This window comes from Patagioenas fasciata, chromosome 18, assembly GCF_037038585.1.
Source record: "Patagioenas fasciata isolate bPatFas1 chromosome 18, bPatFas1.hap1, whole genome shotgun sequence".
NCBI lineage: Eukaryota > Metazoa > Chordata > Aves > Columbiformes > Columbidae > Patagioenas > Patagioenas fasciata.
Window position 1 is genome coordinate 6859700 of NC_092537.1, and position 17136 is coordinate 6876835.

At 53.6% G+C, this 17136-nt stretch overlaps 1 protein-coding gene across 1 annotated transcript; it reads right to left on the reverse strand.

Moving 5' to 3' along the window:
* Nucleotides 1–8938: 8938 nt before the first annotated feature.
* FOXJ1 (forkhead box J1) lies at nucleotides 8939–16320 on the reverse strand. Its single transcript, XM_065852273.2, has 3 exons — nucleotides 16090–16320; nucleotides 14422–14979; nucleotides 8939–11503 (listed from the first exon to the last, which is right to left on the reverse strand). The coding sequence occupies exons 2-3, from the start codon at nucleotides 14905–14907 to the stop codon at nucleotides 10703–10705; spliced, it is 1287 nt and encodes a 428-aa protein (XP_065708345.1). The 5' UTR covers nucleotides 14908–14979; nucleotides 16090–16320; the 3' UTR covers nucleotides 8939–10702.
* Between the last annotated feature and the right edge of the window lie 816 nt (nucleotides 16321–17136).

Here is a 17136-nt window from a genome sequence, read left to right on the forward strand (position 1 = left end):
GACCAGCGGCCATTCAGGGAGCGGCCTCCGCTTAAGTAGGGGCCGGGAGGGCACGGGCCGGGCGGCGCATGCGCTGTTGGGCCCCGGGAGAGACGCGCGGGCACAGCAGTTGTGGTGGCGGCCATGTTGGGGTCCTGAGGCGGATTCCAGTGTGGTAGCGCCTTTTCCTCAGGGCAGGGCGGGCTCCACAAGCCCGACATCCCCGGCACGGCCTGGGGGAGAGCAGCCGCTCCAACCCCAATGTCAGCGACGTCCCCACCTGTCCTGAGGGGGTGTCCAAAGCCACCCAGCTTTCTCACCTGCTGAGCTGCTGGGGTGGCCGTGCCCAGGCTGCACACCTTGGGAGAGAAACAAGGTGTGGAGGAAGATTACAGGGTTTTAAGCCCAAGGAAATGAAATAAAATAAATTTCAACATGAATTATGGAAATGTAGGCATTTGCAGGAATGCAAGTCACTCCGCCTCTGTTCTGCATCTATTCTCCAGAAAGAAAGGCTACACCACAGGGAATCATGGGATCACAGAATGGTGTGGGTTGAAGGGACCTTCCCAGCTCCCCCAGTGCCACCCCTGCCATGAGCAGGGACATCTTCACCAGCTCAGGTTGCTCAGAGCCCCGTCCAGCCTGGCCTGGGATGTCTCCAGCGATGGTTCATCCACCACCTCTCTGGGCAACCTGGGCCAGGCTCTCACCACGCTCAGTGTAAAACATTTCTTCCTCATGTCCGGCCTGGATCTCCCCTCCTTTGGTTTAAAACCACCACCCCTTGTCCTTTCACAACAGATTAAAAAGTCTGTCCCCATCTTTCTTATCGGGCCCTTTTAAGCACTGAAAGGAAGCCACTCTCTCCTTCCTGCAGTGGCAGTGGGGATGGCTGAGTTTATCACAAACAGTTATGGGGCTCCACCCCCCCATAAACCACAACCAGCCTGGAGCAGGGAGCTGCTTTTATCAGCACAGACAGTGCCAGCCTCCCGCCGTCTTGTCCCGCTCCAAGGCAACTCTCCTGCCATGCAAAGGGACCGGCGCGTTCCCATCCATCTTCCCCTTGTCAAACCACCCCAGGCTCTGGAAAGGAGCTGAAACAGCCCCAAAGGGCCTCTTTTGTTCGACAACTTCAGCATGTTTCATGATCCACCTTATCACGCAGCAAACAGCCGTGCCTGGGCTCTGGCTGCGGCGATGCATAGCCAGGGCGCTGTGTTTTCTGTGTGTGACATTGCCCGGCCGTGGCTGCCAGCCTGTGTTTTATGGGGACATCTGCTAGAGATGATCTGGTCCCATGGGTATAAGAGAAGATCCCTTTCCAGGGTCAGCGCCCAGAGCTTCTTGTGCTTTTCCCCACTGGGCTGGTCTGATTGGGAAGGGTTTTTTATCCTGTTCAGCAGAGCCACCTCATTATTATATTTTATTTTTTAATAGCAATCCATGCTCCTTCTGCTAACACTCACCCCCTCATTCAAAGCACAGCCAGAGCCAAAAGGAAATCTCCCCTTGCGGAGCCTGGGGAACAATTGTACGTGTTCCCCTGGACAGTGTTTTATATTTCCTGAAAAGTCTGTGAAAAAGCTTCCTCAGCCACTCATGGGGTGACTGAACCCTCAGAGCAAAGGAGGGGAGCTGGGACAGAGGCACCCAGCCAATGTCCCAGCTGCCAGGTGGTGTATAAAGGGTGAAAAAATGTTCAGAAAGTCGGTTTGCCAATAAATAATGTAAAAACTGCCGGAGTCTGTGCAAACATGAGATGCAATGCCATATCCGAGGCAAGGCAGTGGGAAAAAAACTGCCTTGCTGGTCAAATGCAGAGACTCAAAGCAGCCGGGGTTATTTCTGGCAAAATGAAAAAGAAAGAGTAGAAGCGCTGCAGCTTGAACGTGTGTTAAAACACAGGGAAAAAGGGTGCAAAGCACGCTCAGGAGCGCCAGGCTATAATACCCCCCCAGCTCTCTCCTGGCTGTTTGTCCAGCAGTGGGTGCAGCCGGTGGAACAGCAATTTCAAGACAATCCTGGTCCTCTGCCTTCCCGCCGGTCACCGCGGCCGTGCCGCTCTTCCCGCCCCGCCAACCGCCAGCATCAGGGTCCCCGCAGGCCCTGAGGAGCCGCTTTCTGTGCCAGCGGATGAAAGGAGGACGCGGTGACTCAGCAGCGTGCAGGAATGCTGAGTCGCACTTTGCTTCTCCCTCCGTGAGGCGGAACAGGGAGAAAAAGTCCCTTTTTCCCCTTTGGAAAAAGGATTTTCATCCAGGTGGATGCACTCACTGCCAGCATGGGCACTGGAGAAAAGCGCAGCCAACGTGGCTGAATAAGGGTTGCATCCTCAGTGCGATGTTCAGACAGGGCTTTGCTGCACTAATGAGTCCCTTTTACCAGGCAAAGCTGGATCTAGTGTTCCAAAACTCAAGATGTGGGATCAGGTTGGAGCTGGACACCTTTGGGGTGTTGGATGTGGGATCTGAACAACATCATAGCCCTGTTGTTCAGCAACGGGAGTTTTTGCCACCACAGGCATGAGGAAGTGGCTCATGCTTGCGGGGACGTGACAGTCACTTCTCTCTGGGGACAAGGTGTTCAGGGTGTTGGTCGCCCAAAATGCTTCAGGAAAGAGAATTGACCTGATTTGCAGGTGGGGAAACTGAGGCAGAGAGAGGCTCTGCTTTGCCTGCTCAGGGCTTGGCTCCAAGTCACTGAAAATACCCAGATTTCCCTCAAATCCACATTTCAACTGACTGCCTTAGTGGTGGTGGAGGTCAATGCACAAAAGGTGTAATCTTGACAAGATTCAGATGAATTCAATTAATAATAGTTCTCAAAGCAGGGACTTTCTGTCCCCTACATTGTGGTTCAGTACTGCTCACCCCAGGAGTAGTTCCTTCTTAAAAAATAGTCACTTTATTGCAAAAAATGAATTATGCCTGTCCCTTCCTCCCACTGGTGGGGTTAATCCTGTTTCTGCATGGAGGGGGCAGCAGGGACGTGACAGGGCAGCGGCGCTCCCCACGCCACGGGAGTCGTCTGCGAGGCGGTGAGGACGAAACAAGATTAATACAACCAGGAGCCTCTGACGGGGCTTTGCATTTGATGTGGGAGAGGAGAGAGATCAAGAGTATGGAGGAGCCAGGATTAACATAAAATTACAAAACTTTCATTATGGGCTGAAGGGCCGTCCCAGGCTGTGTGCCCCTGCGGCGTGACCCGGGCTGTGACAACGTGTGGGAACACCATTGCTGGTGGCACTGCCCTTGCCTCCTCCTCAGCTACAGCCTATTCTCTCTCCCCTTGGGTCAGCCGGATAGAAAAAGGCGATTAATCTTCAGCCAGAAAAACCAGGAACTCTGAGCTGGCTGAGAAGTCCCTAACTTTCCCTTCCAGGTGGGATTAAAAGGGGAGAGTCCCCAAAAGAGGGAGTCAGTGTGCAGGGACAGCACGGGGTGCACCGAGGTGCTACCGTGCCGCAAACTTGAAGGAATGAGACCAGGAACCAAATCCACCAGAGTACTTTGCCTCCCTGGTCACATCTCCAAGCCCCACTGGTTTTGCTTTGATTTTGACCTGGGCACAGAGCATCGTCATGTGCCGTAGGGATGCACAGTGCTCCCGGAAAACCGGGTTTGTGTGGGACAGGAGTTGGTGTTTGGGCTCCTGCAGCTTTCCAGTCCTTCCTGTGCGGCACCAGCTGCTCCAGGAAAGGATGCAGTGTGACAGAAATTGCACTGAAACAGCGCCCAAGCAATTGCCTAACGGGGGATCCCTGCATGACCCTCCGCTCCTTGAAGGAAGGGGGCTCGTGGGGATCAGTCCCTGGAACGCTGGTCCCAAAAGTCCCTCCCAAGCCTCATCTATCGCAGACACAAGCTGTGCTCTACCTCCCTCCAGCTTTATTTGCAGAGGGAATTAAGGACCTGCTGGGAAAACCTCCCTTGGACTCTGATAACTGCCTGCGTAGCCAGCTTTAAATGGCTTTTTGTAAATGAATGACCAGGATTAAGGAGATTCCCCTCATCATTGTTTACTTAGTGCTCTGCTGGAATGGGGGGAACAGGACAGACACCCCCCTCCTCCAGCCCCTGTCACCACCGCAGTGCCATCTTGGGAGCGGCAGGACACTCCACGCATGGGAAGCCAGACAGAGATCCCCCTTGCAGGGACTCACCTGATCTCTTGATTGGCTTCTTGGTGGGGGTGTCCTTCCTTTTGTTCTGAATGGCAGGGGAATAGGGCACCCCCAAGGAGGAGCTGTTCTTATGGAAGTGGTCTTTCAGCCCCTTGATGGAGCGGTCGAGCTGGACTGAGCGGATTTGGAAGTAAACAGTCAGGAGACGGAGTAGAAGCAAGATTGTAAGCAAAATGGGAGCACTAAATGGTTAAATAAACCTTTCCTGAAACACTCTGTGCCCCTAAGAGAACTTAGTAGTGTAGACATAGGGCTCAAAGTAAGTGGTTTTCTCTCCCAGAGCCTCTCCCATTTTCTTCAAAAACTTTTTCTTCTCCCCCCTGCATCTGGGGGGGGATCCACTCACACACAGCCCCATCTCCCAGCCTGGCCAGTTCCATCTGTAACCCCTGGATATTTGGGGGTTATTTCCATGTTGCCCCAAGTTGGGCTATTGCCCAGATACAGACACCAAAGGAGGGTGTTTGCTTTGGGTCTCTAAAGTGAGTTTCTCACTGTCCTGGTAGAAGTGAAAAACAAAAAGAAAAATCTCCTGACGTGAGATGGCCCTAATGCTCCAAACCTGGAAATAAATCACCTCAAGGAAAAAAAAAAGCCACCACCACAAAGAGCAAACAAACCCAAACCAACAGCCTTTGTAAAGAAATCCCCACGGTCCTGGTGCTTGTTTGCAAAGCAGCCAAGTTTCGACCTTGGCATGACGTGGTTTCCCAAAGAAGGAGGCAATGTTGGCACCACTCTGGTGGCTCAGCCCCTCTGCTGTGGGGGCTGGATGTGTCCTCCCAATCCACAGAGGCCGCTTCCCGTGGCATGGGCTGGAGGAGCAGGAGCCCTGCGGCACTGCAACCCCCTAACCGGGCACACCTCAATGGGATGAAGGGGACGAGGAGGAGGAAGGGACAGCATGCCGAGCATCTCCTCATGACGGCATTTACGCAGAGGCCGTTGCATTGTGGCTTGGGCGAGCAGCCACTGGCGTTCCCCCCCGCCGCAGGGCAAGCCTCAGCCTGCCAGTGCATTGTGCTGGCTGTGCCGCCAGGAACGGCCGCTGGCAACGGCCCACGAACTCGTCCTGGGCTGCCTGGGGCACGGAGGGGAGCTTTGCTGGATGGGCTCCCTTATGCCCCCACGCATAGCCCAAAAAACACGACCGAAAGCACAAAGATGCAGACGTGCTCCAAAGGTGCTGCCCAGATAATCAGGTTCTGGTCCATGTCAGACCACCCCCACCTTGCCCTGCCTCAGTCTCCCCATCAGAACACTATAAGCTGTCCGAGCTATACGAATGCTTCTGGGCAGTGCTAGCAGTGCAAGGTCACTACTGGAAAAGCAGAAAAGGGGCTTGGCCCCCTCTCTGTCCCCAAGGCCTCCTTTCCCAGAGCCCCCGTGACCCCGCAGAAAGATGTTTGCATCCAGCCTCATCTCTCCCAGCAAAGACATGGGGGTCCAGCCCTGGGGCCTGTCACAGTCTGTCTGGGCTTTGCTGCAGCACCTCCATCCCCTTGGATATAAAACCCTCCAAAAAAAATAAAATCAGTGCCACAGGGCAGGGAGTCCCTGAGCTGTCCCCAAGCTCTGTCCCTCATTGCGGGGCTGGAGGCCAGGCTGTCCCAATGTCACTCCATCTCTGTCCCCATGCAGCTCCCTGCCCAGCCACAGTACCCATGGGATTTCCCACCCACGTGAGCTCCTGGATGCACGTTTGGGAACCTGTTTTTTCCCCAAACTTCGGAGGTTCATTCATTGCTATGCAAGGCGAGTCTATTCCCTACCGTCCTCCATCCTATCTCCCCCTTGTCCCCCCCTCACCGCTGCAGCCATCCCAGTGTGGAATGTTAAAAGGGGCTGAATTTTTCATGATGAGGGAAAAAAATAAATAAAATCTGGGGGTAGAGGGAGAACCCATGAGCTGTGACCTCCTCAGAACTCACAGCACCAAGTCCACACAAGGAAAACAAAAAGCATCGAGATTAGCATTTCCAAACAGAGCAGAGATGGCCCCAATCTTTGAGCTGTTTATTCTAGGCGTTGATTTTCAATATTTAGGATGATTAGCAAGTGAAAGCCGGCTGTTGCTAGAATGGCTCCGTGCCAGTCCCGCACTCAATGGAGAGGAAAGAAAGACACGACAAGAAAAGGAGAGAAAAGAAGGGCTTATGTGTATATTTTTTCCCCTCCTCTGTGAACAGGAGATTGGTTTGAGGTGTCAATGTTTGCCCATCAGGGAGGGATGATGGATGAAGAGCCGGCTGAGTGAACAGCAGAAATAAATAATAAAGGAATAATTGCCGTGTGCTTAATAACCGCCTGGGGAAGGACCTGGCTGGGGCTGCGAAGGCCAAGTTTGCAAAGAGATTTTTGGAGCTGGGCTCTTCCCAAACCTACTTTGGTGGGTGCTGAGATGTCCCAAAACATGGCCAACTCTGCAGTGGTCCATGTTTTCATTGCATGATGCTTTGCACAGAGCAGGGGGGACACCACCAGCTTGAGGGTCCCCAACCCATCACCGCCCTGTGCCAGGCAAGCCAGGGTCACCACAAGGGCTGGACCAGCCCCAGCCACAGGCTGTCACCCAGTGCCACCGGCAAGCCTGGGCAGGCCGGGTGCTGCCAGGTCCTGACCTCCTCCTGGCACTGGGCTTCTTCCCAAGCACACACGGGCTTTGTGCGGGCAGCAACGTGGTGTCCTGCCTGCTGCTGCCCACGGGAAGCAACGCTCCCACTCCGTAGCACCCCCACTTGTGCACCTCCTGGCTGCTGCTTAAAAAATAACTCCCCCTCACCACCAAACCATCCATTGAAAGAAAAAAAATTCACATCCAAGTTGGTTTTGTTGCTTTCAGAAGCTGAACAAAACAAGGTTGTTTCAGGCCTCGCCTGGTGCCTCCTTTATATTCACCCTGTCTCACTTTAAAACCCTCGACTGGCTCCGGCAGGCTGGAATATTTTTCCCTGGCAAAGCTGTTTTTTTCAGTCCCCTGGCAGGGTAGGGGTGCTGGGGGCTCCTGCTTTTTCCAGGGGGTTTAAAAACAGAAACTACATGGTTGTGCCTGGCAAAACAAAATAAAGAAGCAAATGATGTGACAAGGGGGCTGCCAGCTTTCTGCAGGCCTGCCAGTGCCATGCAGAGAGAAGCCTGGACAGGGATTCCCTGTTGCCTTTTGTGGTTCATGGTCTCCAAGCTTACAGGAGAACCCAGATCTGCCTCCAAAAGCCCCCCCAGACACACCAGAGCTGTCCCCTACAAGGACAACCCTACCTCATCCCAAGGGCCACATCCTGCTCTCCCAGCACAAGGTCCACACAAGCCAAGACCAGCCCCCACAGTGAGCTCAGCCCTTATTTTGGGTTGACATTAGGCTGGATTGGGAGCAGCTGTGACCACTGCAGGGCAAACAGGCTGCTCTGGGCTGATGGCTGCAGTGCCTGGTGCTGATGGGATCCAGTAGATCACCAGGGAGGTGATAGGGTGCTCATCACATGCTGAGGAGACAGGAAGGGTTGTGTCCCCAGAGCAAGGGAATCCAGCCAAGGAACCAAGCTGCATGAGCCCCAGGCAGGGTCCAGAGGGGGATCTCTGTCCCTGAAGATGCTGAGATGTGACAGGAGGGACTGGGCAGCCACCAACTGGGGGCCAACCACCTTTTTCCAGAGTCCCCTTCCAGGCCCCTTCTCCCACCACCCCCAGTGGCAGCACAACCCCACACTGGGGGCACAGAGAGGTTCCCCAGCCTGGCCGTGGCCAGCCCCACATCCCCGACCCACCCTGCCCTCCCCATGGGGCTCCCCAAACCCGCTGCCCCCAGACCCCCTGTCCCTGGGCTGACAGCTGAGCGTACACTGCTTTTCTTCCCTGCCATGGTGGAGCCCGACTGCTCCTCGGCGTAATTGGCCTCGTGAGGGCTCGGCTGTTCCTGTGGCTTTTGTGCAGCTCCTCTCACCGCCCTGTACCCAGGAGGGCTCCGAAGCCACACGTGTTTCTCAGGGCATCTACAGGGACAGGTGGGGATGTGGCTTAAGCAAAGGGACAGTGTCAGGCACTCACACCATGTCACCGGCAGGGGATATGAGCAGGGAAGGATGCTTCAGGGGTTGGGAGCAGCTCCCAGGACTCAGGACATGGCCACCCTTGTGCCACAGATGGTGTGTAACCATCATCACATGAGTGGTGGTTTGTGCCTCAGTTTCCCCACAGGGAATTGTTGTGCCACTGCAGAGTTGGGTGGTAGGAGCTGTGTACCAGGGCTGGGGGTACAGCCAGGGCTGGCGAGATGTCCTCTACCCCCAGGGAGAGGGGCAGACAGAGCCAGGCCGTGCTGGAGAGAAACAAGGAGGCAAAAGGGTTTTTTCTTCTTTTTTTTTTTTTTACTTTGTAAATAACTTTCCATGAAAAATGTTAAATTGCACACATATCTTTGCAGTTCTTCAGCATCAGAGGCCCCAAAACAGGAAAATATAACAAAAACAACAATTAAAAAAGAAGTATTGCCAATACAGTTATATACATCTACACTAACCACCAAATCCCCAAATCTCGCTCCTCGGCTCTGGGACACTGTCCCCAGCCACGTGGTGACATCCCAGGGGACTTCAGATGCTGGCACCTGGGCAAAGGGGTGGCCTTGGCTCCAGCTCTGCTGGTTACATGAGCTGAAGTTGTCAAATCTCAGCCCACTCCGTGCTTTACCAGGGGGCTGCAGGACTTGTGCTCCTGCCTCCACGGCCCCAACTGTCTCCCCAACTTTGGGTGCAAATTACTCCAAGGGTAATTTTTATATATATATATATATATATTTAAGGCTTTCTTATTGATTCTTATACTACAACTATACTCTCACTAAATTATATTGCTCATCTGAAAGGTCCTAAGTGCTTTTGTAACCAAAAAAGAAACTCTTTACAATCTTCCATTTTTTTCGGCAAGTCTAAGACACACCACTAAATCTACAGCTTCTACTTACTCCTACCTAATGGCTACTCTATCTCTAATAACCTACAGCAAAGGAGGGGCAAAGAATCCAGTTCTGGAGACCTTCCAGTCAAGTTTCAGCAGAGCTTGCCTCCGCTCCTGAAATGGTTCTGAGCTACTTTGCAGGGGCCCTGCCCCTCTCTCGCTACCCACTGAGCCCAAGGGCCAAAGCTTCGGTCCGTGTCAGTCCCAGCAGCTCTCCTGGGTGACAAACGGCTCCTGGCTGGGTGGTGACAAGGCTGCAGAGATGCTAAAGGACCATCTGCGAGATCACCAGGGGGACTTCATCTCCGCTGCCGTCCTCGGAGCCTGTTGCACGCACAGTCTTTGGCTTGAGGCTCCTGGATGGAGCCTGGATGTGGATTTTTTTCCTCCTCAGTCCCACCTGGGAGCATTCAATACAGAGTGACTCCATCACTGACAGATGATGGCCATGCCATGGTGTTTTCCTCACAGCTCCCCCAAAAGCACATCCTTCTTTGGGGTCCTGCATTGTCCCAGCAGCCACTTGGAGCCTGATGGATGAGCAAGAGAAGTAGAGAGCAGACTTGGGCCAAAAACAGAGAGGGGCTTTGTCAGATGGTGAAGGACAGAGAAAGTTTATGGTGGTCTAGACCCTTCGGCAACCACAGCAAGGATTTTGGGTACAAAAAAGTACAAAAGCCAGTTCTGGGAGCACCCTGGTCCCTGCTGCTTTGCTCCTGCTGAGGCCAGTCCCTGGATCCTTAATGAAACCTGTTGCTGCTGGTGCAGGAATCCTCCTTCGTGTGGTCTTGGTTTACAAAATGACAAACACAAGCCTTTAAAAACACTGAAAATATAAAACAACTCCCAAACTGCATTTCCCCTAACCCCCCACTATTATGAAACTCTAATGCTAAAAATATAGGTTTCTTTGCATATATAATATATAATAGATTATATAAAAACATCTAAAGAGGCAGACTTGCTGAATTTATAGACCTTTTTGTCTTCCCTAGGCACAAGTCAGGAGGGAGGTTGAACTCAGAGAATCCAGAAGGGACTTCTATTTACCTCTAAGCTAATTATCACACTATACCTACCAACTACCCTAGACAGAAAAAGAACAGAGAAATGGAGAGACAAAGAGGTGAGAAAATTGCACTTAGTCTATGGAGTCCTAAGCCACCAGAAATCTGCTGTCATGGATGGGATTTCGCAGATGTTCTCCTTTAGCCCTGGAGGAACATGTGCAGTGTCCATTTCCACAGGAAAAAAAAAAAAAAAAAAAAAAAATTCACATTTCTTCCTTTAAAAGTAAAAAAAATAAGTAATGTCATATTCTTCTCTTGAAGAAACTCATGAACTAGAGACTTCTGGTGTGTCCTTTAAAGATATATCAAACAGTTCCTGTTGTGGTGGTGGTGTTTGTGGGTTTTTTTCCTCCCTCCTGGTGTTCCTGTGAATAATCTTACGATGAAGCTGGCAAAAGTCACTATGGATGTGTCTATCTGTAGAAAATCTTGTCCCTTTTAAGTCCCACCAGCATGGTGGGGAGCATCCTACTAAAGTCTGGGTGGGCTTTGAATGGCAACTGGCCTCTTACAGGAGAGGCGCCAGACTGGTCCAGTCGCTCCCGTCGACTGGCAAAGAGACATCGTTGAGCTCAAACAACTGCTCCACGTTGATGGAGTTGGAGAGGTAATCATTTGACCCTTCATCCCAGGGATGCTGCAGGAAAGAAGTGGCCATGAATGTTTCATCAAAGTCCAAGTTGTTCTGGCTGGATTCGGTGAGGACCTGCTCCTGCCCCTGGGGGCAGTCGATGTGGTGCCCGTGTACCGTCAAGTCCAGGTCACGCGTTGTGGGGGTGAAAGGAGGCGTGAGCTCCAGATCCCCAAAAGTGGAGAAGTCTCCGTTCAGGTTGGTGTGGAAGATGGCTTCCCAGTCAAAGTCACCTTTGAGCGATCCCAGCTCGCTCTGCTCTTCCTGGGTCAGCAAAGCCGGGTTGGAAAGCCGAGGCGTCTTGGCTGTTCGCTTGGGCAAGGGCTGCTTGCGCTTGTGACCTGCTTTGCCATCCACCAGGTTCCAGTTCTGGTCACCAGTGACTTCTTCAAACTCTTTCAGGAGCTGCTGCGACTCCGTGCTGACGTTGAGGATGTTATTGGAGGTGCAAGCTGAAGCAGGCGGGCTGGTGACACACCATGATTCTTGCTGGGCTTTTTTGGTGAAGGCTGGGTGGATCTGCACCGAGGGCATCCTCCGCTTTTTGGAAGCACCATTCTTGAGCCGATCAGCATATTCGGGGTCAAGCTTCCAAAATCCACCTTTCCCTGGCTCGCCCTTCTCCCGAGGCACCTTGATGAAGCACTTGTTCAAGGAGAGGTTGTGCCGGATGGAGTTCTGGACCCAAAAAAGAAAAATAAACCAAGGTTGAACACTTGTCTGCTGCTGCAGCACCTGCCTGTGTGGGGAGGCTGCTGGAAAAGCACATTTTCAGCAAGGACCTTTGGGAAGAAGAATGCAAAACTGGCAACATCAAGACATCCCACACTACATGCCCAGCAGGAACTCTCCCATCCCAAGTCACCAACAGAGTTTTCGTGTCTCCTGTCTAATCCAGCCAAGGCTGGCAGGAGCCAAGGGCTTCCCTATCGATACGTATCAGCATCAGTGAGTTCTTACATTTTCTCATACTAAATTCCAAACACTGAAAAGTTACTGGAAGAAAACATTAACTCTATACCAGGGTGCTATGTTATTATTCTCTAACTACCTTCAAAACAAAGGACCACCCTCGCCATCAACAAGAAAATTAACTATAGAAAATTACCTCGATTCACCTAAACTAGCACAGAGTTCAAGCCAGGACTTGCCAGCCAATGTGAGGCTTTTGGGCAACTCTCCTTGGCTGGAAATTGAGGCCATGGGGCCCCAATTTCTCCACTAGGAGAAGCTGGCCAGACCTCCTCTAGGCAGGGAGCTAAGCTGGAGGAGGTCAGGTCCTTCTTGGTGGCTCAGGAGGAAGAAGAGGGTCCTTACATGATGTGGCCGTGGCCCCATTACAAGTGGCAACACATGGCAGCACCATGGGGGACAGCATCATCAGGGCCCTCCCTGCATCCCCCAGTTCATCAGTGCATATTGCTGGTGTCAAAGGGAAAATATTTGGCCGAAAAACAGGCACTGTGCCTCTCTGCATCCAGGCTGACACAATGCAGACAGGCAAAAATGCAGAGACATGTGGGCTGTCCCACCGCAGCCCTGGGTGTCCCCGGCCTCCAGGCCTGGGGAAGCTCCCTGTGAAATCACTGCAACTTCATCAGCCACCACTCAAATGAGCTGGGGAAAAAAACCAAGTGGATTTTCTGCTCCCATCGAGCTGTTCTGAAACCCTGAATGTGCCTGGAGTGATGTGAATAATCAGAAAGGAAACTCAGTTATTGGGTAAATAACCCAGCATTGGACTCCACAAAGCCAAGACTGTATTAAGAGATTGGATATGGTAGAGGGTATTTTTTTTTTTAATGTTGTCTGGATATCTTTATGCTTATTCATCCATAATCCGTAGTGCCGAATAGGAAAAACAAGGCTTGAATGCCTAGAGCTGTTGAAAAACATGCACACACACAACAAAACCCTCCTCTGGGCTGAAGCTCCTTGGGTGTGTTGGCTCCTCTCCAAAGCACTCAGCTCCCACAGGAATATATCCATCTCCCCCCCGAGTATGGGTGGCATGACCTTTCCAGGCTGTCTTCATGTACGGGAATCAGGATGGGGGATGAGAATGCAGCTTCAAAAAAGAAAGAAGGAAAAAAAAAGGAGAAAAAGAGGGAAAAAAGAAAGAAGGAAAAGGAAGAAAAAATACAGAAAGAGAAAAAAGAAAGAAAATGGTGAAAAAGAAGGAGAAAAAGAAAGAAAAAAAAAAGGAGAAAAAGAAGAAAGAAGCAGCAGGACCACGGATATCCCTGGAAACAATCCAAGCTGTGGTAGCTCCAGATTTACAGTTTAACAAAATTTTACAAGGGTCAGAGACTTGCAAGCTGAATTCTCTGCCCCCCCATCTCCCCTCCCCATCCCAGATTTCATGCAGCCTGGGCTGCCTTTCGGCCAGTTAACATATTTATCATTCCTTCCTGCAACAATCCCATGAACCCCCTGCATCTCTGCACAGAGGGATTGAAAACCTTCTTTCTTTTTTTAATAAACACATTTAATTAAAAACGTGGTGATTATCCAGCTGTGAGTTTGCAGGAAGAAGTCAACATGCTGGCACAGAGCTCCTCCCCCCCGAATTGCTCCTGTGGGTCCCCATAGCACAGGGGAGGTGGGGGAGGACCCCGGTGACCCTGGAGAGGGACCAGGGAGTTCCCTTCACATGATGGGCTTCAAGAGCCCTGGGGAGAAGCTGGATAACACCTGGGCAGGGGGGTTTGCTGCAGTTTTGCTGTCGGGATCACTGGCACATTGCAGGTTTGGGCTGGGAATAGCCTGAGTGGAGGGACAAGCCACCCAAGGTCCCTTCTGCCCATGTCTCACATGCCAGCGGGTCCCCTCGTGTGACGGAGGAGGGCAGCGAGCCAAGGTGGCTGGGAAAAGCCCCTGCGTTTCAGGCTGTCCCCACAGCTGGTGAGCCTGGGGGTTGTCCCCAACCCCCTGGGGACACTGTCATGCTAGCTGGGGACAACAACCTTATTTGACCTCTCTTGGGTTTCCCTCTGAGGCCTCAGCAGCTCTTCACAGCAATGGAGCCTCCTTTGCCTGTCCGAGGGGACAGGTGACCTGCCCTCTGTCCTGCTTGGAAAGCATCAGCATTTCTGCTCTGAACCTCCCCAATGAGCTATTTGTCCAACAAGTGGTATCTCCCCAGGGTTCCTCTCCATCCCTTTCCTACATCTGGTCCTCAGCACCCTGAGATACTTGACCTGGTAATTTCAAACGTGTGCAGCCCCAAGGGGGTCCAGAAATGTGGAGCTGGGAACAGAGATGCCTTCGCCACAGATCCAAGAGAAGCCACAAGGACCAGCAGGTACCTTCTTGCTCCCAAAATGGCCCTGAGCTCTCCTCCATCACAGCTTCTTCCCTCCACTGCTCTCATGACCATGACATTTCTGTGCACCCAAGCACTTTCCTGTTACAGCCCTTCCCTGCCAGCTGCCAGTGCTGCTCTCCTCCCAGTGGGATCCAGCATCCCAGCAGGATTCAGCATCCCAGTAGATCCAGCATCCCTGCAGGACCTTACTTTGTGCAATGGAGGCTGTGGAAAGCCCTCCCCAGCCCTGCTGGGAAAGAAGACAAGAAAAGATCTCTACATCTCCTACCTGCCAGGTGGGATCAGCATGTCGGAAGTAGCAGAAGTTGTCGGTAATCCACTTGTAGATGGCAGAGAGGGTGATTTTGGGCTTCTTGCTGGCTTCCATCGCCATGCAGATGAGGGTGGCGTAGGAGTAGGGTGGCTTGATGTGCGGGTTGGTCTTGTAGTCGATGTCCTCAGCGAGCTGCGGGGGCATGGCCACGGTGTGGTGTGCCGTCCTCGAGGTGGAGGAGGAGATGGGCTTGCAGGGAGTGTGGGGCATGCCCATGCACGCTGGGTCGGCGGCCAGGGGCGAGCACGGGGCGGCAAAGCTGGGGATCCTCTGACAGTCGTGGGGATCCGGGCCGCTGGGGCAGGAGGAGGACTTGGCAATGCTGGCGAGGATTGAGAAGTCTGGCAGCCACATGAGGCTGGTCAGGCTGTCATCCAGGTCATCCGAGTCCCCCATGCTGCCCTTGCCTGGCCGTGGACGACTCAGCCACCCCTGAGCCATGTCTGGGTGCGTCGGCAGCTCTTGCGTTCACTGGGGGGGGAGGTGTAGGGGAGGGAGGGGACGGGGCAGATCCTGCAATAACAACAGGGAGAGGGTTGAGGATCCCTGAGGTGCAGACGCTCTCCAGCACCCGAGCAGGGTTGGGGCTGGCTGCTCCGGGTGAGACCCATCCCCGGGGTGCTGTGCACCGCAGCCGTGATCCCTCCCCCAGCATGCTTTAGCAGCCCTGAACCTCGGGGAAATTGCCTCAAACCCTCACACCCCGGCGTCACCTAACTCTCTGAGGGCTGGTGCTGCCCAGCAAGCCTTCGGCAGAATTAAGAATTGAAAAAGAAACATCAAAAAGTGCCCTCAAACAACTAAAATCCAGCCCTGCTGTCCCACAAAGCGAGGATGTTCCACCTGCCGCTAGCAGGACAAAATCTCAGGATCCAACACCCCGATCTTAAAGTTCAGCCCCGCCCCCGGCTACCACCTTTCCTCGGTTTCAGGCTATTTCTGCTCCTCCCTTCCCCTGGCACCCCTAAAACAACCCGGGAGCGGGGAGCGCGGTCCCACCGCTAGCGCACCCTCACTGAGAGCAAGCCCGCGGATCCACGCTCCGGTTATTCACGAGCTGGGGATGCGCCTCTGGCTTCGCTGCTGAGCTGGAATCCCGAAATCCCGTGGTTTTGGGGGAGCAGAGAGTCCACCGCGGCCGATGCGGGCGGAGGAGACCGGTACCGGCTGCGCCGGAACCGCTGGGACCGAGAGTTCCATCGTTTGAATGATGCGGAACCCAACAGTCGGTGGGGGGGGCGCGAATGGAACCGGCCGCCCCGCTCCCACTAAACAGGTTTTTCCCCCAAAAATACGATTCAAGGCAGTGACAGCTTGTGCGGATGCCTTGTCCCCAGTGTCACCACCCAGCCCCTGCGAACTCCCGTGCCCGCAGCAAGGAAAACCCCAGAAATGCTGGCGGCAGTGCACGGGGAGGGGGAGCAGAGGGAATAAAAATCCAAAGAAAAGTAACAATAATCCCCCCCGCCCCGTGCAAACCCATCGTCCCCGACAGCCCCGACATCCGGCTGCGCCCGAGCCGCCCGGCCGAGCCCCCGGGGGCAGCGCTGTCCGGCGGGGCCGTACCCCCGCCCTCCCCGGCCAACCCCCCACTCCCCCCGCCTTTCCACCGCCGCCCCTTACCCCGTCCCGGTGATGTCCCCCAACTTGCAAAGTCCACGAGAGAGCAAGAAGCTTCTGGAACAAAAAAAACTGGAGAGGAAAAAAAAAAAAGCAAGAATTAAAAAAAAAAAAAAGGAAAAAAAAAAAGCCAACAAAGCCGCGGCCTCGGAATGGCGGGGGGTGTGCGATCCCCCCTCCGGTAGCGGTGCCGCGGTGCCGGGCCCTGCCCGCCGAGCCGCCGTGATTTGCCGCCGCCCGGGGGCTGCCGTTAAGTAGCTGCTCCGAAAGGCTTCACGCGTTGCCACGGCAACGCTCCGCCCCGTAAACAGCTTCCCGCCCTCCCATTGGTCCACGCGTTGCCATGGGGAGCTGGAAGGGACCTGCCAGTTTTTGGCTGAGACTTGGTTATTTGGGGACAGACCGCCCCCCGGGATGGGAATAGGGAAGCGGCTGAGGGTCTTGGGTGGGCAGGGTTGTGGTACCCGGGGATTCTGCGGGGAGGGTGCAGGGACCGCTGTAACTCTCCACGCAGGGTCAAATCCAGCCCCCGCAGCACCAGCACACACACAACCTGTGTCCTGTGCCCCCAGCAGAGTTGGCACAGGGGCAATCCCAGCCCTTTCCTCCTACCTGTGCCCCCCCCCCGCCTCCACTTCTGACCTCTGAGCTGCCCACAGCAAAGCTGAAGGGGGACTGATAGACCCCCAAATTAAAGGATGGGGCCCATGTTTATTTAATTAAAAGGATTACAGGCATATGCCTCTATAAGAAATCCCTGAGCCCGCCCCTGCCAGCCCAAGGGACCGTCACAGTGGTGTGTAGAATAAGGGATTTTCCTGCCAGGATCTCCAGGTATTTCGGTCAGACAAGCTGGGGGGTCAAACCCCCTCCCCAGCACAGGGGCAGGTTCCCCTCTGCTTGTGCCCGTCCCTAGCCCTTTTATGACCCCTCACTTGTGGGACCTTGGCTGCTATAGAAATAAATATAAACCTGGGCCTTTTCTTCATTTTACTTGTACCATTAGCTCAATAAAAGGAGAAATATGAGGCATTACCAGCTCTGGAGCGG